We start from the raw sequence: 25,926 nt of genomic DNA on the forward strand, positions 1-25,926 counted from the left end.
TGCAAACGACCTACTTAAAGATCGATCTTTAGCGTTGCCAAATTGGCTGCTTAAGCAAATCTGGCTACTTGGGACAACGGATTATAGGGTAAACCATCCATGATTCCCATCCACTTCAGGTACCCTACATCTCGCGGCCCACAGCCGTTCCAACTTAGTTAGGCCATACTGAGTTAGTCAGGCACAGTATGTCCGTATCCAGCAGCGCCACGAGGAGGCGTGGAATCGAACTTTTGCCGGTGACTACTCGTGTTTTTTTATTTCTTCAAGAACGGCCAGGTCGTATTGCTTACAACTAAGGGTAACTTAATCTATTGTACAATTCACATTCGTTTGAAGATATTTCTTTCTCCAAACAGTGAAAGGTCACCTTATCTTGGGTGTACTCGGTCGCGGTGACTGCTCGTGTTAGGAATCAGATCGTACGAGCAATTTACCGAGGGGAGGTTTAGCAGACCACCCCCTGCCATGACAGTTTCCTTATGATCTCTCGTTCTTTTCAATGTTTCTGAACTCCTTTTCGGGGAGTTGGGATAAATGGTATGAGATCGTAGCTTGTTTGATTTCGAACGCCGTGACAAGTGCGCGTATAAGCACATCATTAAAAAATATCATTTAAGGTATCGTTTAATTCTTTAAAACATGTAAATTAATTTGTGTAAAAGACCACAATTAAAGGATTCCATGCCTAATTACGGTGCATTTTCTAGTTTTTGCTTTGTATTGCGAATAGGGATGATTATTTCAAATAATTTTCAATCAGTGAATCTAAAAAGTGGTCTTCTTCATGAGCAAAACATATCTATTTTTAGTACGATTGTGATAGTCGCGTTTACGAAAGCTTTTCCAAACATCGCCTTGTTCACTTCCTTCATCAAACAAATGGTAAAGAGATTTTGAAAAGCTTGCAAGATAAAATAATCTGTACCGTCATATAAACACTCCTGTTTCATGAATAATTGGCAATTGCTAGCTGGGGAACTCTCTATACCTTGGCTGTCAAAATGCTGCTTGCGAAACGATTTGTGTCATATGTATAAACCTCACAGCTGATAAAGAAAGAACACAAAAAACTCATCTGCTGTAAGCGTAGTGAATCATATAAACAATCAAGCGTTCCCATCTCTCGTTTCCTAATTTAGTGCATAAAAAACGTACCATTATCGTAGAACAACCACCAAGCTGATAGAGGCCAAGCATTACATTGGCCAACTGTACAATGTGGCATCGAATTAGGACGTATTAGGTGGTATTTTTCTCCGCAGACGTAACAGTGGGAAAGCAACAACAAGGAACTCTCCTTTCGCATCGTCATTGCAGTATAGCAAACATGAAATTTCCCTTCCTATCAGCGGCACATCTGTTGCTGCTTTACCTGGTTCCGCTATTGATCGATTTGCGGCACAGTTTGGTGCGGGCCGGTGACATCATCGACATTACCAGCACCGTGTTCGACAAGCTAACCGATGCAATTCCGGCCGCGTACGGCGATTTCAACTCAGACGAACTGACCGATGTGTTCGTGCTGCGGAACAACTTCCACACGCTGCAAATACTGCTCGGCAGCGACGACAAACCGTTGCTAAAGGAAGGGCCAAAGTGTGAATACAAACGGCACAAGATTACCAGCATCGTACCGGGCGATTTTGATGGCGATGCGTACATGGACGTGATGTTTACGGTGCAACCGGAAGGCGGTGACGACGCACGCACGCATGTGTACATCAACTGGGGTGCGTCGGAGGAGATGAACTGTACGGCAGAAGACGAGAAGCCACTGATCGAGATGATTGGCCAACCGTTGGCGTTGGATTACGATAACGATTTCATCATCGATCTGTTCGGATTGGATCTGGAGCGGAAGCGTACGTTCTGGATTTTCAAAAAGCCAGACGATCAGGGACAGCGTCGCCAGTTTACGGTGCAGATGGAAGGAACGCACGGGGCGGAACTGTCCGTACCCCATTCGCATGCCGTGCTCGACCTGAACAAAGACTTTTCGGCGGATCTGTTTCTCACGACGACGGCCGGTTTCGAGGTGTGGTTCGGTGCGAACAGTCAGGCAAAGTTTCGATTCAGCCACAAGATTGACTTCCCGGAGGGAAACTATAACAAGCACGTAGGGCGCGCCATCTTTCTGGATGTCGAGCTCGACGGTAGCTTGCTGCCGGTGTTTCCGATGTGCTTCGACGCCAAGTGTGTTAACTCGAGCATTATTGTGCACCATGGCAACCATCTGCACGATCTGCAGATCGATTTCAAGGACGACCATAATGACGCGTGGCATTTCGTTGTGCCGGACCGGTCGAACTGGGCCACGCAAAGCATCACTCTGCGCGGCGGAGACTTCAATCTCGACGGCTATCCGGACCTGCTGGCAACGCTCACCAAATCCGGTGATCAGATGCAAACATTCCTGCTGGAGAATGTACCGTGCGAGAAGAGCGCCTGCAACCATATGACGCGCACGTTCGTCGTCCGATGGAAAGCGTTGGCGCCATTCTCGAACGGTACGATGATGGGGTCATTTTTCGATTTCTACAACGACGGCATACTGGACGCGATATTTGTCGAACGGTACGGCAATGGGACGCGCCCAGTTGCCTTCCGCAATTCGCTCGATTACGATGCAAACTTCGTGAAGGTGATCGTGCTGACCGGGCTAAGCAACAGCAGTGGGCCAAAGATTTTGACTCCACTCGGACGTAAAAAGCGTACGTTCGGAACGAATCTACCGGGACCGCGGATCGAATATAACACTACCACGCAGGACGGTGAACCACAGCACGGTGCATCGGCCCAGCTTCCGCAGTCCGCTTACCTATCGCTTCATCTTCCCTTCACCACGTTTGGGTTAGGACGAACGCCCAACTTCGTCGATTCGCTCACGGTGGGGTTGTGGAATCATTCGCGCACCTGGACACAGCTGATACCGAACTCGCAGATGATCGTGGTACCGAACCCGATCGACGAACCGGAACGGTGGAAGGCGCAGCTGTTCGTAACGCCGAGTAAGCTGATCGTGATGAGCGTGATCGCACTGGGTGTTATCTGTCTCGTGATACTGCTGCTTATTCTCATTCTGTACGCGAAGGAAAAGCGCGAAGATCGGATACAGCGATCACTGGAAGCACATCGGTTCCATTTCGATGCGATGTAAGGCGCCTGGTGTGGGACGACAGTGGTGGACCATTTTCCGTTGCACCGGATATTTACACAGTTTTCGTGGTCAACTGGTGTATTTGAAGTCATTTTTGGATTCTTTTCAAGTTGAAGTAGGCGTAGATGATTTCAGTTTATGAAAAGATGGGAAGATCCGGCATCGACCTGTTCATATTCCGCTTCAACTTGCAAGCAAACCAGGTGTGGTTCCAGTTCCACCAATTGAATGCGAAACCCTTGTATTAAACGGTTTGCGGGGCAAAGTGGTCCACCGTAAACCATTTTTAACACTGCGATACACATAGTTTGTAAACTAATCGATAGAGTGACTTATTTTGTTTTGATCCGCTGTCCCGCTTTTTTGTTTCCCTTTTTGGATTATCCTCAAGCTGCGAAATAAACACACGGTTCCTTTTGTCTGTATCCTCTCGTTTACTGCACATCGATCCGCGTGGAATCTAGCAAGAAAAAGTGAACGTTATTCTAACGAGTCTTTATGTTAACTATTTATTATACGCTAATCGTGAATAAAGTGAAATTTAACTATCTAAAAAATAATTGATTTTACCGTACATTCGTTCCTCTCAATGTTGATCTGGCAAACTGAAGATCAATATCATCGAAAAGATCGTTTTAAGTAGTGACACAATATCAACATTCGCGATAGTTAGTGATCGAGAAATTGATGAGGTCTCGTTTATACTCTGATAGGAACATATTTTCAGGAATTTCATAGCTTTACGTGTAATGAAATTGATACCATCCAAGGAATTCGTACTAAAGACCATCCAGTTATCAGAAGCGAGGTGCGTGCTGGAAAAAGGTGCTGCGAATGGTCATGTGCTTTTGCAGGAGGCAAAGTTTACAATGCGAAGCCCGTTGTTGTTCGTCAGCTGGTGGGCGCTGAAACTTCCATTTGTGGGGTTATATACCTCCTCCCGTACGACCTGAGCGTTACAATCTCCGATGACAATCTTTAGGTCGTGTTGGGGACAGCGATCGTACTCCCTCTCCAGCTGCGCATAAAAGTTCTCCTTATCGTCATCGGTGCTTCCGAGGTGCGGATTATGCGCATTAATAATGCTCAAATTGAAGAACCTCCCCCGGATCCTCAACCTGCACATCCTTTCATTGATCGGCCACCATCCGATCACTCGCTTTCGCATTTCGCCTATGACCAGGAACGCCGTACCGAGCTCATGCTTTTCCCCACCACTTTGGTAGATCATGCAATCACTGCGACAGCCGCCCCTCAGACATCCTAACGGTGGCAAAGACCGGAAGGATACGATGGCTGGGGCACGTGCTGAGGATGCCGGACTCATGCCCCACCAGGAAGGTGCTCGCCAGTGACCCGTTCGGCACGAGGCGCAGAGGAGCGCAGCGAGTTCGATTGGCTGGATCAAGTGGAGCAAGACCTGTCGGAGATCGGGTGCAGCCGGGGGTGGAGGAATGCAGCCTTGGACCGACTGGAAACGGATTGATGATCTGGCCATGTCAGCGCGACGTGCTCAACTGTGAGCGGGCCAAGAAGAAGACCATCCAGCTAAAAATTCCTGCATTCTACGCAAAAACAAACTTTCGGATGAGCTCGGCTAGTTCAAAACACTACAAATGCTGAAGTTCTAGAGAGAGGACATGAAATCTTAATTTATAAAGCTGCTTTGACATAGATTAGGCGAAATGTAATACGATGAGCTTTATTACTACGTGCTCCCTTAGTTCGGTATCAGATGAATGAGCAGCGCTGTCAGTACGCAAGCATCTACCTCCTTCGTCGTCCAGGAGCGGAATGTGAAATCGTTAGTATTGTTACTGCTGTTAGCGACGGTCGAAGCCAGCGACGTTGTTGCTGCAGCGGCGGTCGCACATGCACCACTGCCCGGTGCATTGGAACCATCGGTCTGCATTGCTCTTGTTGGCTGTGCCTGTTCACCATCCCGGTCAACGGCGGATAGTGACTGCGCACGAACCCGCACCTCGAACGCAGTTTTGATGTGGAAAAACTGTCCATTCACTAGGTAACGAAGCGGAAACGGACGGCCACGGGTAGAGCCGCCACCGTTCGACGCGGGCGTTACGCAGACAGGTTCGGTAGCGTCCGGAACCGAACGCAACAGTATATGCGTACCGGGGATGAAATTATCGTTCAACGTTGATGTAGCCGAAGATGCGTCCGGATGTAACTGACTGGTTTCTAAAAAAAAAGGGAATAAAAATTAAACAATAGTACCGCAATTATTTCGCCACGCCAAACCCCACTTACCAATCGGTAAAGGTTGGCCGTGATCCAACACGGACCGTATCTTATCGACACGCGTATTGTAATATGCCGTCGTCCAAACGAAATCGTCCGCCGTGTTTACGACACAACTGCCCTGTACCATCAACTGATTCAATCGGAAGCGTACCCAGTTTTTAAGGACGTTTGGCGAACCAGCGCCTGCTACAGGTAGCTGACAGCCGGTACAATAGCACGCACACGGTTCATCGACAAAGAATGCATCCGGTAGCATAAGCGTCCGCTTGAAACTCATCACCAGCTTCAGATAGTCGCAGTCACGGTTTTCTACCGGCGGTGGATATAGCGCAGAGCTGTATGTTGTCGGCACAGGTGGTTTCTGTCCCCGGTGCTGCTGTGTGGTGTCTTCCTCATTTTCGGCACCTTCCGGTGCTAATCGTTGGATCGTTGCGAAGCGTCGCGACGAGGTGGAAACGGATGCCGAAGGCGCCGTGTTCACTGCTGTTCCTCCCACAGTCTGCAGCTGCAGGCCAAGCTTTGTGCGACGAGTGTTCGCGAGCGTGTTACGATCACGATCCTCATCCAGATCATCACCATCCTCTTCCTCATCGTCCAGCGATTCTTCGGCGGTTATGTTTTGGTTCACATCCGTCAGATTCGTATCGCAGTCCGCGTCACCGCTTGTGCCGGTGTCACTGTTCAACTGTATGCTGTTGAAATCTATGCTGGATTCAACCACATCGTCCAGATAGTTGGTGTCGGTGTTTTCCTCCGCTCCAACTGCACGATCGGTTGTGTTCGGTTCAACGCCAGCTGTGCTGAGCGCGGTCGCACTAGAAGAACTTGCTGCGCCCGAAACGGTAGGACGATGCTGATAGTCCTCAAAGCCTTCGTCGTAATTACCCGAACTCATCGATTGCGATTGATCACCACCGCCACCGCGATTGCTGTCAAAGCTACCCTGCATTGCATTCGCGTTGAACCGATGAGTGCTTTGGCTTCGCTGAATGTTGAGATTGGTCGAATGCTGCAGTTGAAGAGAATCGCGCAAGCAGCTGCAAAACATAAAGAAGAAAGCTTTAATATTCAGCGACGCTATCTAAGCTTCTCGAAGGACATTCATTGCACTGCGAAAAACATTTAATTTACCAAGAATTGGACAGCTCCTGATTGCGTGCCTCGTTTGCGGTACGTATTTTAATCGAAATATTCATCAGCAAATTCTCCGACACGCAGTCCATCACGGAGCGGCTCCTTAAATAGCACAAAGAAAGTAATCACATGTTAAAAATGGCCCGTCTTCGACTCACGAAACAATTTACGAAACTCACATCGCGTTTGATGGGTTGGATGTGGTCGCCACTGGCTGATACGCAATCGTTTGATCCGTTTCCTTCTCGTGCACTTCCAGATCTGCTTTCTCGCACTGGGGCACATTCTCACCATTGTCCAGCACAGTGCCTGCAACCATTTGGGCGGAACTGGAGACGCCACCATCGCCCGGACCAGCACTACTAACAATCCCTCCTATCTGTCCACCCAGTCGCTGTGGTTCGTTGGGTAACACAGCCAGTTCCTCCGCGATCGGGCTCCCATTCTTTGGATCACCGTTGTAGATCGTCACTCGTTCGCATTTGCCGTACAGATCGAACACGGGGTAAACGTGGTGCGGCAACCCAGTTGCCAGCTCTTCCAGTTGCGTTTGTCCGCAGGTAATAAGCAAACTGCCACCGTGTGTTAACGTGAGCGTAACGATTGTGCCGGGCTGAATCGCATCCAGCAGCTCACCGTACCGGGACTGCGTTTTCGTACCATTAATGTTGACGTAATCGTGCGTCACTATCCAGCACGGTCGCCGGAACAGGATGGCCGAGGTTGGGAAGGGGAACTGTGTCGGGGATGCACCGGGTGCCGCACCGAGTGCTCCAACCGCGATCGTGCCCTTCCACTGCGGGTTGATCGCATTAATGCGCACACTCACACTGTGGCCTTTGCAGAGCGGACGCGAAAGGCATACGATCGCATGGTTGTACGATTGTAACCGTGCGGCGGATTTCCGTTCGTCGAACAGTGAGACGTTTTTGCCAAGATACAGCTCCGAAAACTCCATCGCCAGACTGTCGGAATCGATCGATTCCAGCATCGAGTCTTGTTTGTTTAGTGGGTCGAGGCCCAGCTCGAGAGAGTCCTGCAGGCGGAGACTGCATGGTCGTAGCGGAGAGGTGGGCCCCTGCGACGAGATGACCTGCACGGCCATGGTAGACCCAATCAACTCGACCACGGCGAACACGTCGGCCGAATCGGGCAGATTAGTGAAGGTTATGTTCATATCTTCCGAGTTTAGTAAGATTCGCAACGTTCTGCTCGACGTTAGCTCGATCCCGATGCGATCTCCTACGCGAAGCCATTCGAGCGATGCCAGGGAACGTTGCAGCAGTGTCGAGTTGTGTCGCACTTCGTTCCCACTGACGTACCACACGTTTGCCGGTATGCGGCGCATACTGATCGGGATGTTTTTGCGCACATGCTCATCGCACAGGTTCAAATCGGTCGCACCGACCCGCAAACATCCGGCATACAGTGGGTTCACCTCGGTTATCTTGATCTCGAATGTTTCGCCCGGTACGAGCGGTCGGTCGGAGAACACGAGACAGTGCGATAGGGCCGTGTTGGTACCGCGCGAAGCCAGCGTCCAATTGTGACCGAGCGTTACGGTGTTTGCCGATATGCATGACCAGCGGTGTTTCGATTCTACCAGTGCCATCGGCTGGATTACGGATGTTGCCTGCAGGCTTTGGGAGTTTTCGCTGATCGCGTACGGGGCACGCAAATCTCCATTAGCACCAACACCACTACCCGGTCCGGTGCCGGTGGCGTGTGTCGGTGCCGTAATGGTGACCTGTGCGCACTGCCCGTACAGATCGACCACGGCGTACAGATTCGGGGCTTTCGAATCGTAAAACGCACCCAGATCGATACCGTTGATGGAGAAATGGATGGCGTCACCGCTACGCATCACACCGACCCTCGAGCCCTGGCCGAGCGAATCGAGATCGAACGGTAGATCGCTCCGAACCGTACACCCGTTCAGTAGGAGCGTCGTGCCGGAAACCATTATCGTATCGTGCTCGAGATCGGTCGCCGTACTCGGTAGGGACAGCTCGTCCGGGCGCATTGCGGTCACACCGATTTCGATGCTGCCATTCCACCGGTCGACCACCGTATCGAGTACGATCTCGAACAGTTCCCGCTGGCGTAACGGGCGGCTGCTAAACACGATCGCATCATTAAACTCGGCCAGTGCTTTCGGTCGGCAGGCGGTTAGGCCACCGTTTATGATGTGTGCATTCCGCCCATGCACGCACGTGTTAAACCGCATCCGTGGTTCGGCCGACGGGAAGAGTGTCGTGTTGGAGATGGTCGAATTACCCGTATCGGGCGTACCACACTCGGACGTATCGACGATCGACGCTTGAGCCGCCTGCCCGTACAGATCAATCACACCGTACACCTTCTCCGGTACGTTGGTCGCGGCCGGACCCTGGTCGATCCCGTTCACCCAGAAGTGTAGCGTGCCGTCATCCTTCCGCACCACGCCGACCCGATCGCCCACCTGCAACCGGTCCAGATTTTGGCCGTACTGCTCGATCACGGTCATGCCGTTGTGCATGACACCGTTCCCGGTCATCATCCACGTGCCCGTCCGGACATTCGTCATCGTGAAGGGGAAATCGAGCTCGGTCGGGCTGTGCGTCGTAACGCCCATCTCGATCGAGCCGGCCCACTTGGTGACGACGCGCTCCAGTCGCACCTGGAACAGTTCGTTCGGGCGCAGTGGACGACGCGTTAGCACCACGCCATTGTTGAAGTCATCCGATGCATTTGGGCGCAGCGCGGTACGGCCACTGTGCGTGACACTCGCGTGCGATCCGCACATCTGGTGAAACAGCAGCCGATCGAGTAGCGTGGACGCGGAACCGACACAATCCGCATCCGATGGGCTGCCGGCAGTTGTGGCCGTGTGCGGTAAACTGCTGAGCGGTAGTTCCTGTATCTGGGCGGGCATGCTTAGCAGATGGTTGCGGCGCGTTACCAGATTGCGCTGCTCCCGCTCGTCACGATCCACGATCGTCACCTTGATCGTCATCCCGTACAGATCAATAACGCCCCAAAGCGTTTGCGCCACGCGTGTTGCCGCGACGCCCTGATCGCGTCCGTTAATGTAGTAATGTAGGTTGCCGTTCGACTTTCGCATCATACCGACCCGATCACCTTCGCGCAGCTCGTCCAGATTGAACTCGCCATACTCGCGGCGCGTTCCTTTCCCGTTCGTCAGAATTCCGCATCCGGACATCATAATTGTTCCACTGCGCAGGTTGGTCATTGTCGCTGGGAACTGTAACGCCGAGGGGCAGTGTGTCGTTACGCCTACCTCGATCGATCCGGACCATTTATCAACCAACCGATCGATGCGAATCTCAAACAGCTCGTTATCCCACAGTGGCCGATGGGTCATTACCACACCATTGTTGAACTCATCCAGCGGCCGGCGTCTTTCGGCCGTACGACAGTTGGCGCTCAGCTTTACCAACGATCCGCAGCGTGTGTGAAATCGAAGCTTATCACTCGGATCGGATGTTCCCTCCGTGCTGGACGTGATGGCGGAACTGGATGAGGTCGCAGCAACCACGGTGGAAGTTGTCGTCGTTCCACCGTTTACGGACATTTCCACCGACATTGGCAGATCGATATTTTGCGATATTTGCGGGGACGCGCTCACATCTTCCGAGGAAGTGCACGCTCCGTACTCTCCGGGTAGATCCGTCAGTTGGCCGGATGTTATCGTTACTTGCACGCATTTGCCGTACAGATTTACCAGCGCGTACACCTGCCGTGGAATGTCCCGTGCGGCTACACCTTGCGGTTCTCCGTTAACGTAGAACACCAGCTCACCGCGGGCTGTTCGCTGCACACCGACACGGTCTCCTTCGCCTAACTTTTCCAAATCGAGCCCGTACGATTCAACCAGCAACAGACCATCGTTGAGCACGGAGATTCCGGACATTACCCAGGTGGTGTTGCGAAGCTTCATCGCACACGGTGGCAATTCGGTTGATTCGGGATTGACCGTCGTGATGCCGACTTCAATGCTTCCGCTCCATGCTTGTATCTGCAGAAAAGGTAACATTGCGTGAGCAGTATTCGGCCAACAAACGACCCCAGCCCGGATTTACAACGTACCTTCTCATCGATTCGCACCTCAAACAGGACATCATCTTGCAAGGGCTCGGCACTCAGCACCAATCCGTGGTTGAATTCGCTCACATTTCGCATCGCCGTGCGGTTCCCGTTCGACAGCGTAATCCGTTTGCCGCACCGGCGATGAAAGACGGTAGAGGACATTTTCACCAGCCGACCAACGAACCACCCCGAACGGCGGAACAAAAGCTCCCTAGACAAGCAAGTTTTAAACGATCCTTTGTATCACACACGGTGTTCGGGAAATTGAGATGGAAAACTTTTGACAGCTACGCACCGTCGGTGCGTGTGTATGTGTGGGCTGGAAAAATCGATTCTGCGTAATGACGTCACGGCGCAGGACGTTCGCAGAAAACAACGCACACTATTGCAAAAGGCAACAGCTGATTTTTGTTGACAAACAATTCCATCGGAAAAGGGAGGTTGCAGCACCGGGGGGTAATTATTCTTCTTAAAATGCTTTTCAAGGTTAAATTTAGGATTTATTCCTTTTCGATGTGAACGGGATGTGAAACTTACGAGTGTTAATTATTTTTTCTTTCAAGTTTTTTTTCTTGTGTTCATTGCTGTGATCTATCTCTATCGCAGAATTAGCTTTGCGATTATTTTGTTTTATAGGCTTTGATCGTGCATAGTAATGAAAAATAGTTTAATTTATAATTGTTTTCTGCTATAATTTTGAAAAAATTTTCGCTTGTCTGTTTTTTTCTGTACCCAATGAAACGCTAGAACAAACGCTTCACATGTCAAAGAAAACATTTGACATTTCGTACATGGGCTTGTCAAAGCAAAATTCGAATTGTTCTTTGTTGTCAACGGTTGTTGGCGCTTCCCTTAACGAAGCATACATTGGCAGTTCGTTCGTTTATGTGTGCCATTGGCTTGCGCGATCTTCCTATTGTGCAGTGTGTAAATTGTGGAGCGGCAGACAAACGAAAAGGAATACAACGCCATCGAGAAAGCGGCCGTTACAAAGATCGATTGATTGAAACCCCGAGCCATTGTTTAGCTTTTGATCGTATTGTGTGACTAGCTGCTAGAGTAATCCCGGAACCAAGATGTCTGCTCAGAACTTCTTCGTCGAGGATTCTACGGAAGAAGATTCGCTCATGGGTAAGCGCAGTGGTGTTGTGTTGGGGTAAAGTCGCAATTTCGCTTTATTGTTTATATGTTTTCATTATCCTACAGAAAATCAATCGTTCAGAAACTTCAGGGACGCTGAATCTATTGTGATCGATGAAAGTAAGTAGCTGACGTTTTGCTCCGAAGGGTAGCGCGGTGTGGAGGTTACCATAATTGACAAACATGATAATCTGTTTCGTTTTGTACACAGCCGATTCATCTGCAACGGTTGAGTCTTCAGTCAATAGTGTAACCAACTCATCTGCTGCTAGCGAGGAGGAAAACATGGTGCTACAGATGAAGAAACGCCAGAGTAAACGAATGTCCTTGCATCCGAGACAAGTGGAAAACGAACCCAGTGATGAGAGCGAGCTGGAAGATAACGATCGAACCTACGATGGATCCGACAGTGAAGAAGCTCTTAGCAGCGACGAAGATGATGAGGACGAGGTGGAACGTCGCGCATTTTCACCGGTGACTCGTATGAGTATTCATGGTGTTGCGGCTGTTGGCACGAGCGACGAAGAAGATACTAGCGGTGACGATCCTACAGGTGGTGGCTCTGATAGTGAGGACGAAATCAGAACTTTACCTGCTCGCAAAAGCCGTAAGAAGATAATCATCTCGGATGATGAAAATGACGATGGAACTAAGAATACGAACGATTCGGCAGGTGCTCGACGGCACGTAGAAACAGACATCAACTTATCATCAACATTCCATCAAGATAATGATCAGGAATCGATCAGCCCGAAGCTTTCCTCGACGTTAAAATCGGAAGCAGAATCGAATGTACACAACGACCAGCGTAATCAATCTCGTGAGGAATTATCCTTTAACGGTGGTCGGCATTCGATCAGCATGCGTGCTTCGATCGGCGAAAAGCTGTCTTCGACGCACATTGGAGAGAGGGTTAAAACTACCACCTCTGATGCGGAAAATCAGCCCAGCATACACAATGATTCGAGCAGTGTGAGATTAATAGAAAAATCTCAAGAAATACTTTCTGTTAGCAGCGGTGAAGAGGATGAAGTTACTTTCCAAGGTGCGACACACGCTAATGTGCAGCCGAGCGGTAAACCTGCTCAGCAGAATCTTGTTCAACCGAGCATAATCGCGTTTGTGCGTGGTCAACAAAAGCAGCGAGTGTCGCAAAGTGAGTACGATGCTAAAGTACGTCGCATGGCCGATCTAAAAAGTCAGCTGGTGCTGATCGAAGGCATCATGAAGAACAGTGCCAAGCTGCCGGATAAGGGGGCCGGTTTGGTGCGCCGTTTGGCAGAAATTAAGTCGCAAATATTCGAACTAGCGAAGGATATCGAGATGACGCGAGCCACCCCGAGCAAGGGAATAAAGAAAACGATCCAGCAAAACATTGACCAGTCCCGGCGAAGCGTGGAAAACTCACGAGATGCTAGCACAGACAGTAGTGCAGGTGCGGTTAACCGTGGCGATTTTATATCGTGGGACACGATCAAGAAAACGACGGACGATATACAACCGCGACACACGGGAAAACAGGGCATTGCTACGTTTGAAAACCAGAAGCTGCTTACGATGGACCGTTTGGCAACGTTGCACAAATCGATCGAAACTTGTCCGACGGAGGACACGCTAGCCGATGCGCCCAAGCTGCTCAAGATCGATCTGATGAACCATCAGCGGCACGCGCTGGCCTGGATGTTGTGGCGTGAAACCCAGAAACCACGCGGAGGCATTCTTGCCGACGATATGGGTCTCGGCAAGACGTTGAGCATGATCTCGTTGGTGCTGAAATCGGCCGAATTGGACCCGGACGGGGAGCTGTTGGAGCGGGAAAGCGAAAGTGAGAATGAAGCCGACGAAAACCAAAACCCGAACGGTGGTTGGAAGGCTAAGGGACGAAAGGAGTATTATGCGGGCGGTACACTAATTGTGTGTCCTGCGTCGCTTATTCGCCAGTGGGAAGGTGAGATAACGAACCGAGTGAAGCGCAACAGTATGTCCGTGTGTGTGCATCATGGAACGCAGCGGGAATCGAAACCGCGCCAGCTGGCAAAGTACGATGTTGTCATCACGACGTACAACATCGTATCGCGGGAGAGCAAGGTTGCGGCACGAGGTTGTTCCGGAGTGTACGGTGTCAACTGGGAGCGCATCATACTGGACGAGGCACACGTCATTCGAAATCACAAAAGCAACATATCCGAATCGTGCTGCGGACTGAAGGGTCGGTACAGATGGTTGCTTACCGGCACACCGATACAGAACAAGGAGATGGACGTGTACGCACTGATGAAGTTTCTGCGTTGCACACCGTTCAACGATCTGGTGCACTGGAAGCGATGGATCGACAATAAAACGGCTGGCGGTGCGATGCGTTTAAATACCATCATGAAATCGATCATGTTACGCCGTACGAAGAAGGAGCTGCAGGAACGAGGCGCCCTTACCAGTCTGCCGAGCAAAACGGTCGAAGTGATCGAGGTGAAGCTGGAGAAGGACGAGATGAACGTCTATCAAAAGGTGCTGATGTACTCGAAGCATCTGTTCGCACAGTTTCTACACCAACGGGCAGAGAAGGAGCATGCCATAAACTACGGTTTCGGTGGCAGTCGGCCCACCTTCACACAGCGCGGTGGTGCAAATTACGCATTTGATAAGGTACATCAAAAGCTGAAAAGCATGCACGATGACGACGGAAAGGAGGTTAAACAGCATCAGATTTTGGTGCTGTTGCTTCGCCTGCGGCAAATTTGTTGCCATCCGGGGTTAATTCACGAGATGCTGGCCGACGACGATCAGGGCGCCCTTGAACTATCCGGTGCAGATGAAGCAAGTCTCGATAGTGAGGTCGATCTGTTGGGACAGCTGAACAAGTTGAAACTGAACGACGTGATTGCAGAACACGAGACAAATCTTGCGAACGGTGGTGATGGTAAAGGTGAACTTTCGTTGAACCTGTCCGATAAGTTCGATCAGCCGGAAGCGATGGCAAAGGCGGCCTCGAAGGTAATGCTCAAATCGAATCCGATCTTCCGCATCGATCGTGCCAGTTCGAAGATCGAAAGAGCAATGCAGCTGCTGGAGGAGAAGATATTTGCTACAGGCGATAAGGCGATCGTCGTTTCGCAGTGGACTAGCATGCTGGAAATCTTGGGCTCCCATCTGTCGGATCGGAACGTGCCATATGTGTCGTTAACAGGTAAAGTTCCGGTCAAGCTGCGTAACGATATTGTGGTGGCGTTTAACAACCCGTCAACAAAGTCGAAGGTAAGTGAATGGAAAGAATTCCAATATTTTTTTTTGTTAAATGGATATTTCATTGGAAAGGTGTAATCTGTCTTCATTCTTCTTCGTTATCGGCTCCAACGACGCTACCATCGTACCACACATTTTTTTTCATTTGTTGGCCAGTCATATCTACTATTTTCAATATTCAGAGTTCAATTTTGACAATGACAGAATTATATTCACAATTGACGATAGAACGTTTTAAATATTATAATAGTAATAATAGCCTGGTGCTGCAGGCTTACATGTAAACACGTAAACGTGTGATGAAGCTTCGAACATTGCCAACCTGTTGAGCGAGTATTGCATCTCCCCTGGCAACGTTTATGTGTGTTGCGTGGTAACACTCGCCTGTGTGTTTACATATTATCAATATTCGTAATGAATGTGGCGTCGAAGTTAAAAGTTCTTAGTGCTAAATAATCAGTTCTGGAGCGTCTCCTCAGTTAAGAAGTGAAAATGTCGAACCGTACGTTTAATTTGCTCTGGACAGGAGCGCAAAAAGATCTCGAAAAGTTAGCCGTTAATGACTTCGAGTATCAGGCGATTGAGGCACAACATGACCGTGGGGAAATTCAGGGCCAAGTGTTTGAATTGTACCTTCGCTATCTGGTGATTTCAAATCGCTTGGAAGAGATCTACGATCAGATCGTACAGCCACAGAAAAGAATTCTGATCCGCAAGCTGCTGGACAACTGTCTCGGTCGGATGCTGGAGCTGAAGCACGATCTGGTCATCATTGACATGACGGAATTCAGCTACAACGACACGATCGTCGAAAAGCTAAGCCTAACACCGCTCAGTATGGAAGTGAACGTTCCGCGATACTTTCGACGGGAACGCGAAGAGCAGCTAAACGAACGGAAAAAGTTCATGGACGACATTCTCAAGAAGATCGGTGCCCTCGATGAGGAGGTCGTGGAGGAGGAGTTGAGTGAGCTGGAGGCGATACGGATCATTCAAACGCACGAGCGCGCCCGGCAGGGACGGCTTAGGGCTCAATTTATGAAAGAGTTGAAAATATTGAAGGAAAAAGGCAAACCGGATAGTAGCCGCGATAAATCGACGACCGGGTTGAATGCGGCTATGAAAATCCAGAAGGTGTGGCGTGGGTACGCTACCCGTCGCCAGACGCGCCGTAAGAAGATGGAAGAGATGATACTGATCGGTATGGTACCGTCACCGGTTACCTCTGCCCGGACGGCAGTGGATGAGTTGGAAGATTTGAAGCAATTTCGCTACAAACAGCAAAAAACCTTCCAGGATGATTATGAGCGTTCGTTGGTGCGCGTGAAGGAAGAGATTAGCGTGAAACAGGGCGCCGCCATGACGGAGGATATTGCCGACGAGATACGGACATGGTTTAAGGAGTACCAGAAACGAACCGGACGGTTGCCAGACTTCCCATCGGAGGAGGCGGGCGGGTCGAGACATCTGCTAAGCCGCCAAGGCACGGAGAGCGAAATGAGTCGCTCGTCGGTTCTATCGTCCAGGGAATCTAAGTTGAAGGGAAGCGGAAAGGAGAAGCTGGCTCAGAAGAAACCGGGCGAACTATCACTCGAGGAGGGACTCGATAAAGCGTTTAAACCGATGCAATCTTCCTTTCTGCCGGAGATTAAGAGTGGCATCGAGGAGTATACCGAGATTTGGAAGGGTAAAGATGAATCGCAAAATCTACGCCAGACTTATTACGACGACATGATATACGAGGAGAAGTATGCCGATGTGGAGGCGGAACTGCGCAGAATTGTGGATGAGATCATGCGCCAGGAGCTGGAACTGTTGCAGATCGCACTGGAGCGCGATCGTGGTGGAAAGAAGCTAAAGAAAAGCAGCAAGAAAGCGCGCCGCAGTGGCAAGAAGGGAAAGAAAAAGAAGGACAAGGATCTCACACCCGACCGGACGACGGAATCCCTGTTCGAGGAGCTCGTCACGAACGGAATCATCAAGAAGTATCCGGAAACGCCGATCAAAGCGTACGTGGGAGATTTAAGCTATGCAGCGCGCAGTGCACTCAATCCATCGCCGGGCGATGTGCGGCAGTTGATCAAGCAGTACTGCATTCTACCGCTCGGTTCCGAAACCATACGTAACTTTGGACCGTGCATCAAGTCGTTGCTGATCGCCGGTCCGAAGGGTTCCGGCAAGACGTCACTGGTACACGCGATCTGTACCGAAACCGGTTCGGTGCTGTTTGACATCAGCCCGCCAAATATTGTGGGCAAGTATCCGGGCAAATCGGGCCTCATCATGCTGATGCATCTGATCTCGAAAGTGTCCCGGTTGCTGCAACCGTCCGTGATATATTTCGGCGATGCGGAGAAACCGTTTATGAAGAAAATTCCCAAGACGGATCGCACGGATCCGAAACGTTTGAAGAAGGATTTACCAAAGCTGGTGAAGAACATACAGCCCGAGGACCGCATCATGCTGATCGGTACATCCGACTGTCCGTGGGAGGCGGACATGAAGCTGATGGTGCAAACGTACCAGCGCTTTATCTATATACCACGGCCAGACTATGGGGCACTTTCTTACGCCTGGAAGGAACTGCTCAGTCACTACAGTGGCGTGCATCGGCAGTTTGATACGGGTGCAATGGCGAAAATATCCGATGGTTATACGATCGGATCGGTGGTGCGTTGTATACGGGAGGTGATTACATGCAAACGGATGCTACAGCTTAGGGTGCACCCATTGACGCATCTGGAACTGATTAATGCGCTGAGGTGAGAGGGTACAAAGAATATGCGCTGAGCCTATTGATTAATTGAATATTTTTTTGTAGTGCCCTTGAACCAGTATATAAGGAGGAAGAGGAAGCGTTTCTGTATTGGTGGTGTAAGACACCTCTCGGCAGACGTCGCTCGAAACAGATGGAAAAGGACCATGAAGCTATGATGGAGATGGAAAATGTCCCTAAGAAAAAGAAATAATTTAAAGTTGATGAAATAAAATGTGTGTTTTTGAACTTTTTGTGTTACTATGTCGTGGATTAAAATGTGTAAAAAATATCATTATTAAGTATTACATTCTATCTGTACTTTTATTTTAGTATCCAATATGATTCTGATCAAAGCTTTTATATTATGTTCCACACAGATTATGCTTCTCTCGTTGACGGCCGGAGGCGTTGGATTGAATCTCGTCGGTGCGAATCATCTCTTTCTGCTTGACCCACACTGGAACCCACAGCTCGAGGCACAAGCGCAGGATCGCATTTATCGCGTCGGTCAAACGAAATCCGTTTACATCTGGAAGTAAGTATCGTGGATTTTAACGTACGCCTTTCCTTCAGCCATACTAAGGGGGTTTTTTTTCTTCAAGATTTATGTGTGCCGAGACCGTGGAACAGAAGATACATGCACTTCAGCAGCACAAGCTTGGCATCGCGGACGGTGTGCTGACCGGAACGGTGAACAAGGGCAGCAAGCTAACGATGGACGATTTGAAATCGCTGTTCGGACTGTAAACGTACCCATAGCAAGGATCCGCGCAGTTCTGCTCTGTGATATTTCATATCCTGTATTGTTGCTATTGGGCATGCGGTTCTCAGTGTGTACGATTCGCATCATGGTGTAAATGGGTTAACAAAGGAGAATTTGGTTGAAAGGATCACTAGTACAACAAAGTACAATAAGAAATACGTGGCATTTTAAAAAGATATATCGAATGCAAATTAAGTGCTTAAAATATAATTCTTTCTTTTATTAATAAAACAAACCACGCGCCTCTAAAGTAAATAGAACGTAAGCAACAGATATTTATTTTCTTTTAGAATTGTGTGGTGCGTTTGTGTGTGTGTTGCAAAAAAAAATCACAAACAATAGTTAAGAAAGTTTTATCATATTTTAACCATGTTATTATTACTTCAACTAATCTTTAAACAAATTTAGTGATCTTGCAAGCGATACGATATGCATTATTCCATCTTTTACGCTTTCCTCATCATTGTCAGTTGATATTCAAATATTTTAAATTCAATTCTCATTTCATTCGTGCATTATTCGTCATTTAATTGCTAAGTTGGTAATAATATGTTCCACCTTCAGTGAAATGGTTTAATTTCAAACATTAAAAAGATAATATCATTTCGATGCATAGTTTTGTATTCAAAGCAAACTCTAACTGTCTAATTTTGTAGTTTTTTTTTTTAACTTTCACAATACTAAACTATTTTTTGATTTTGTATAACGTTTTTTTTGGTAAATTTTTGGTATCCTTTCTGATACATTTGCAAGATTGAGTGTAGATTATGATTAACGTACTGGGGAATATAGATATAAGATGCGGGTACCTTCGTTTAAGTATTTTGTAGTAAAATTGATTCAAACTTGAGTTCACACACTGCTAAACTACAAAATATGCTTTGGCATATCCCTTTTTGCTATTGCAAACACGGTGCAAAATGACCTTCTTTGAACTAGTTCAGCTGTTTTGCCACATATGGTGCAATGTCACACGAATATGTGCGTTATATGATGAATCTGTGTATTTTTTATGTTATTTAGGAGTAAAATGTGAAAAACCAAATGAGAGAAAAACCACAGATGGAATAAAGCATCTTGTATCGCTGTTACCTTTGTTAGTTACACAATGTAACTATGTAATTAGAATCTATTATTTTGGTTAACAAAAGGTTTGCAAACACAACACACACACACTAATGTAGATGTTTTTGAAATGAATGCACTAATGCAGTATTTTCTGTTAGTACTTCCACATTGGTGATCGTGATCGTACAGGTGATTTAAAAAAAAACAACGCTACTAGACACAATTTAGTTGGCATACGTGTAGTGAAAGATGGCGGCCGATGGTGCACGCATCGGTATCAGCCTCGACCCGAGCCCATTCTTTTCGCGCACAACCATATAGTCCCGTCCGTTGATCATCTGCCGATTGGCACCATTGGCTAGTTGGCTGTTGCCGTCGTCAAACAGCTTACCGGTGCGCTCGCTACCAAGCACACCGAGCTGATGGCGGCTGAAGATTTCAGCGTACGGTGGTGGTGGTGAATCACCGGCAGTAAACTGTTTCCCCAGGTAGGAGATCCGCTCGGTAGTGATCTTTTTGGACGGTTGCTGCTGCAGCAGGTCGTTGAGCTTGCGCTGGTTTAGGTACCGGAACCCGAGCTCGCTGACAAACACCACAATCGAGGTAACAAAGCCGGTCACCATCACGAAGTAGGTCATGACGAGATCACGGTTCTTCAGCTGGCGCTCCGTACCGCCCAAATTCTGGGGACAGATTTCGGCCTTCGGTAAGCGATCGTGCAGCTTGTACTTGACGATGCCACCCTCCACCATTTTAAGCAACCTTTCAGAAGTGGATAGTAAGAGTATTAATCGTTTTTGTCTGTTCTTGTAATTTTAGATCGCAAGTACACAGTACATACTCGGGATCAAATATTCGATTCCACTCGGTGGTCAGCGGGAATCCAAAGGCACGGTTCCGCTTCAGGAACGGTGTGGTGGCGGTTGCATACGGACAGTGCAACCGTTCGATAAGCGTATTGATCTTACGCCTTACGAGATAGTCCGCGTAGATCATGTGGTCGATAGCGGGCCGGTCACGGACGAACACGTAATTCTGTTTGGCCACCTTGTCCGCAAGCGTGTCACTGTCGTTCACGTTGGTCGTGAAGTCTACGAGCCGCTTGTCAACCAGCACACTGAGGGCGTTCAATGTTTCGTCGCGCTACCGAATCGAAAACCGTGATAAGAAGCAATAGGGGGTATCAATAAGTAGTGAGGTCTCCTAATGACGCTTATACACTGTGATTCAGGCGGTGATTTAAAGGGTGTAAAAGCAAGGACGAAACGTTTAGTATCCCATCACAGAAGCGAATGATTCGTTTTCACACCTGTCCTAGTGACCGACGAACTGTTTACTAACTTATGCGTTTGTACATTAACCAGTGTGTGTGGGTGTGTTCGTGTGTATAAGGTAATCATCAATCAAAGCGTAATTTCGGGAACTGTTCTAGTGGTGACGCCCTACAACACCGGTTATATTATGAGGTGATTTTCGTGATAGGTTTACACCCATACATAATTGAGTACTTTCGCGCCCGAAAACTAACCACCGAATCAATCTGTGGTTTTTCGTGAGGCCAATTAAAGGGCGAACGCTTCGTGGAGGATTGTATAGCAAAGTCACTTCACTCGAATATTGATAGATTTACTTACATTTTTGATTGCATACTCTACCGCTCCGCCACGGATGGTTACGAACTGTTTCTCCTTCCGACGCACGTCCTCGGCGTTGTTGATTGGGAGCGTAAATTTCGACAGAGTGAGAAAGGCGGTCAAATTGGCGGTATAGAAAGATGTCAGGATCGTGATGAATATCCACCAGCTGGCGAACAGAATACGGGTAGAATCTGTGAAACGAAGCAGAGAAAGATTTTTAAAGATCAAAATGAACAATTTCCCCACCTGACGGCATGGAAACGATGGGAAACGCTTTTGGATCATTTCGAAATAGGTCTTCGGAATGACCTTATCCGCGAACCACGGTGCTGACACGGTTCATTATTGCAAATTAGCTTTAGCTGCGGTCAATTTTACCGTGTCGACCACGATCAACACACGCCCCCGGCAGATCATAAAATAATCATTCACTGGCACAAATCGACAGGCTGCACTGTACGTTATACCTTCTGCAAATCTTCATACATTACTGTTTGCTTGCTCAATCGAACGGTCAACCATCAAAGATAAGGTCAGGTAGAACTGTAATCACCCACCCCCCCGGTTCTCATAACCGTTGTTTACGGTGTGTAATATTGATGGTGTTTTACGTGAAATTGCAACCGTGGATGTGCCAACAGTTGCAACGCTGAACGCGCACAATAATCGATACAAATCAATCATATCAAGCCCTGCATTATGGTTTCAGTTTACGATATTGATTCAGCCATAACAAAAATGACCTTAAGTGGCATAAACATTTTCTTTTCCTACGATTGCAGTTGCCTGTTGCACATGCGAAGTTTAATTTTTAAACGCTGCGTCCTAAAGTGGCTTACCTCCCGTCGGTGAAAGGGTACTGCCCTGCTTCATCAGTGCACCGTACACGAACCACACGCAGTGCGGTAAGCTGTAGATGATCTGCTCCTTGTCCCGGGTGAGCCGGTGGCGCAGTATCAGCAACCCGTAAATGATCGGCCCGACGGCCAACAGCGACAGCAGAATCAGTATCCATACGTCCCGATTGAACGGTGCGAGCAGACCGGACCCGCTGGCCGATTCCATCGGGCGTACCATGATCATGATCCATTCGCCCTCGTCCAGCCCGGTCGAGTAGCGGATGTGTTGCCGCGCGTCAGCCAGTATCGGCAGAAAGGCAACGGCCATATCGGCAGATCCGTTCGCTAGCAGCTGCAGCACACTGCCGGCCATGTCGTTAGACGAACCGACGATGTTCTGCTCCGGCATGACGAGCTCGTAGGTGAAGTTGAACTTTTCCATCAGAAACTCGAGCAGATCGAAGGCAACACCGGCACCGATGTACGAACCGTTGATCTTCACCGTGTAGCTGAGGGGCCAGTCCTGTTGGTAGTGGAGAAGAATGGAATCAGTAACATCGCACAAACATTGAGGTGATCTTGGAAGAGAGTCGACTCTGATGACTCTACACTGGAGGTAGGGATGAATGACTCTTCTCAAAAGTTTTATAAGGCGCAACACTTCTCAACTGGTAAGAAAATTCGATTACGGTGACTAAGTCTGTGAATCCATGGAGGTTGGCATCTATGAGGACATCCGTGTTACTGCAACGAGAGGACGCACCATTGTCATTTTTTCGCAGACAAGCATGTCCAACATGTTCATGGAAGTATCATGCATGGTTGATTAGACATTCCTGTGTTCACTAGTACAATATTCCCGAAGGAAAGTCACTTTGCAGCAGAGCACCAACCTCAAGCCATCTGCAAGATTACCTGGATCTTCTTATGTCGGGAGAAGGCTTTGCTAAGTCTTGCCTGTATTTACCACGTATCTCCACGACAGTCTAGTTAACCTGGAGCAGAGCAAGGATTTCTTCATGTCGCACAAGCACTACAAACCCACCTGAAGTGTAGTAACACGCAATGTTGTACCGGCCAACCGTTGGCGCAGTTCTTGCATTTCCCGCTCCTTCACCTCCGCACTGGCGTCCATCTCGAGATGGTAATATTCCGACGTCTCGTTACCATCCGATTCGACCGGCGCAATACCTTGAGCATCGGCCACCGGACGCGTATCCCCCAGCACGATCACCAGCAATCCCCATGCCACTACGGTCAGCCAAGTAACGCCACTAAGCCGACGGTGGTGGTGACCGTTGGCCGGGACGTGCGTGCGCCCATCGTACGTCCTTCGCTCGCAACTATCCCAACTGCTTTTCAGTTCAATGAAACGCATCTCGAGCACATTTTTTCACCCGCGCAGCACTCTTTCGGAACGCCTGAGTCGAGGCAGATTTTCGTACAGCACGGACAGCAGGCGCAAAGCGAACGCAACGAAAGGGAACAAACGCAACACGGTGGTGCAATGGGCTAGAAAAAGGAGATTGAATCTAAGCAGTGGAAAGAACAGAATAACACACAACGAAAATGGTTCGACGGTAGAATACAGGGCTGCGATGCGAGATGTTTAAACCAACGGAACACAAGTGACATAAAAATTAAACAAAAAAACCCTTAGGAATTTAACAGTAATTAAAACCCAAAACGGAACGGAACAAACTTGGCACAAAAGTAAAAACACAAAAATTCCTCGCCCGAGCTGTTCAACACGCGCACGGCAACTCCACTAGCCGGGTGGTACGGTTGGTTCTGACCGGGTCCTGGAAAGAAAAACCACTTTCCAGGACTGTTGGCGACTTGGGCGTGTGTGTTGACGTGTTCGCACTCGTCGAAAGTCAACGATTGACTGTTTGGACACGCGGTCGTATCACATGCGATCGGATTGACCCAACAGGAAAAAAGAAACCCCTACATACGGGCACGAGAAAATCGGAAAAAAGGGATGGAAAGGTAACCCACCCACCAGGCGCAATGGCAGTGGCTTTTTGTTTGTCCACCCAAGACTTGCCTTCGTCCGTCGGTGGGGGATTTGATTGGGAAGAATAATTTCATAATAATTTCATTTATTGAACCATTTCGAACGCACCTGTTCCGCCGGGGGCATAGAGGGCAGGTCGGCAGGACATTGGCACAATGTCCTGATTTGAGTTCCTGTGCCCGAGCGGCGCAGGAGTGATGGGAGAATGGAGTAGATCCACTGCATGATACGCAACATTATATTGATTCGATAGCACAATCGCGATCCTTGTTTTACATGATAATAATTTATGCAGTACAAATTCATGTTGAAGTTAATTTTATAATTTCCCACACACAAACCACTCCAGCGCAGTTTTGATTCTAGTTCCTGGGGTGGGTCACCAAGGTCACCGAATAATTCCATCAATGATCATCAACGATGCAAGAATTTTACGCACCAAGCGGAAAAAAATGGTGCACTTTCTGTGATGACAAAGCGCGGCGGCACCGGACGATCTTATCAGCACGACCGACAGCAAATGCATTCTGATGGAATATATTGATTTGCAGAGCGTGCACCGTTTTTTTTTCTTGCGATGCATTTAGATGTGATATGGATTATGTACAATTTGTTGTGATGTAAATTGCACGCAGCCATTGATACGAGGCTGGACGTTACACTCAACTATCCGTGTACAACATGGCCGTTCGGTGCATCCCTGCAGGGAACTGGCTTCGGGAAGGGGAAACGTCTAGCAATGTATCCCAGGTGCGTTAGGTGAAAGTGGCTTTTTGCTGCCTTGACCGACAAAACCGAACGGAAATGCCGCGGTAATATTAGCGGGCATAGACATGGTCACGTGTTAGGGATCAACCGTCATTATCTGCATGCAACGCGATGGTCACAGGATGGGCCGAGGGATGCATCCGAATGTGTGCCACAGAACGTGTGACCCGTTGGTCGTTCCATGAGTAATAATTGACCGAAACAATGCATCAAACCGATATGCATTTGAAACAAGCTGTTAAAATGTGTGTCCCACTCTAGGGGTGTAGTAATTATTCAATTGTTTTACAACTTGATCATTTGCATTGCAATGAGTCATTATTATCGCTGAGCAAAAGATGAGTCTTTTGAATTAAAGATTATCTAGGTGTATATCCAAGTTTAGTTGGTTGTGTATGATATAGTTCTTGCTTACATTTTATGAGTTACAACTGTGGACAGAAGTTCTTTGAACTGTTCAAAGGTCGATCTCTGTTGCTTTCCCCTTTTGTATAGCTCATGCTAATGATGGCCTGGGTTTGATGCGCTGTGCCATATAAAATATGAGCTGTTTAAAGGTCCTCTCTCACCTATCTTATCGTCGCTTATCCATGAACCCTGGAGCAGGGATGCCTAACTGTAAATCAACCTACGAAGATCTTCAAAGTTTTGATGTTGCAAAGGGAAGAAACCATTTCACTAGAACCAGATCAAAAATGACCAGTTCAAAGGTCCTATTACCGATCTTAAGATCACTTATCTATTAATCCTGGATGTCTAATCGATCTACAAAAGTATGCCTAGATCTATATAGACCTACAAAGATCTCAAAAGTTTCGATGTTGAAAGCGAAAGAAAACATTTCACTCGTAGTAGCCCTTGAGCCTAAAATACCTCTGGATGACTTCGTGATCGAAGGACTTGTAGTTAGTCCATATATCCAAGCTTGAATATGCGATTAAATATGTTATAGCATTGCATGACGAAGGCATTGGATTCGGAAGAGGATTCACATCCTGTTAGCTGAGCTATATTAGATGCTGATGTATAGATTTGTTTGCCATTGTAT

The 25,926-nt window shown here is 48.3% G+C and overlaps 5 protein-coding genes across 5 annotated transcripts; 3 read left to right on the forward strand and 2 right to left on the reverse strand.

Annotated features, from left to right (window-relative positions):
- Window positions 1-1,097: 1,097 nt before the first annotated feature.
- Window positions 1,098-3,714, forward strand: LOC128296745 (T-cell immunomodulatory protein). Its single transcript, XM_053032229.1, has one exon. The coding sequence runs from the start codon at window positions 1,331-1,333 to the stop codon at window positions 3,158-3,160; it is 1,830 nt and encodes a 609-aa protein (XP_052888189.1). The 5' UTR covers window positions 1,098-1,330; the 3' UTR covers window positions 3,161-3,714.
- Window positions 3,715-4,800: 1,086 nt separating this feature from the next.
- On the reverse strand, window positions 4,801-10,826 carry LOC128296737 (neuralized-like protein 4). Its single transcript, XM_053032219.1, has 5 exons — window positions 10,646-10,826; window positions 6,736-10,574; window positions 6,554-6,658; window positions 5,429-6,459; window positions 4,801-5,359 (listed from the first exon to the last, which is right to left on the reverse strand). Exons 1-5 carry the CDS (start codon window positions 10,805-10,807, stop codon window positions 4,881-4,883), a joined length of 5,616 nt encoding a protein of 1,871 aa, XP_052888179.1. The 5' UTR covers window positions 10,808-10,826; the 3' UTR covers window positions 4,801-4,880.
- A 789-nt stretch (window positions 10,827-11,615) lies between these two features.
- LOC128296738 (transcription termination factor 2) lies at window positions 11,616-18,784 on the forward strand. Its single transcript, XM_053032220.1, has 5 exons — window positions 11,616-11,776; window positions 11,852-11,905; window positions 11,997-15,037; window positions 18,161-18,318; window positions 18,386-18,784. Exons 1-5 carry the CDS (start codon window positions 11,722-11,724, stop codon window positions 18,528-18,530), a joined length of 3,453 nt encoding a protein of 1,150 aa, XP_052888180.1. The 5' UTR covers window positions 11,616-11,721; the 3' UTR covers window positions 18,531-18,784.
- Window positions 15,518-17,994, forward strand: LOC128298705 (dynein regulatory complex protein 11). Its single transcript, XM_053034477.1, has 2 exons — window positions 15,518-17,787; window positions 17,847-17,994. Exons 1-2 carry the CDS (start codon window positions 15,518-15,520, stop codon window positions 17,992-17,994), a joined length of 2,418 nt encoding a protein of 805 aa, XP_052890437.1.
- A 1,000-nt stretch (window positions 18,785-19,784) lies between the features above and the next one.
- Window positions 19,785-23,485, reverse strand: LOC128296746 (glutamate receptor ionotropic, delta-2). The gene is made up of 5 exons (XM_053032230.1): window positions 23,136-23,485; window positions 22,091-22,613; window positions 21,249-21,442; window positions 20,456-20,757; window positions 19,785-20,376 (listed from the first exon to the last, which is right to left on the reverse strand). Exons 1-5 carry the CDS (start codon window positions 23,466-23,468, stop codon window positions 19,839-19,841), a joined length of 1,890 nt encoding a protein of 629 aa, XP_052888190.1. The 5' UTR covers window positions 23,469-23,485; the 3' UTR covers window positions 19,785-19,838.
- Window positions 23,486-25,926: the final 2,441 nt, after the last annotated feature.

The sequence above is a fragment of the Anopheles moucheti genome, chromosome 2, assembly GCF_943734755.1.
Source record: "Anopheles moucheti chromosome 2, idAnoMoucSN_F20_07, whole genome shotgun sequence".
Taxonomy (NCBI): domain Eukaryota; kingdom Metazoa; phylum Arthropoda; class Insecta; order Diptera; family Culicidae; genus Anopheles; species Anopheles moucheti.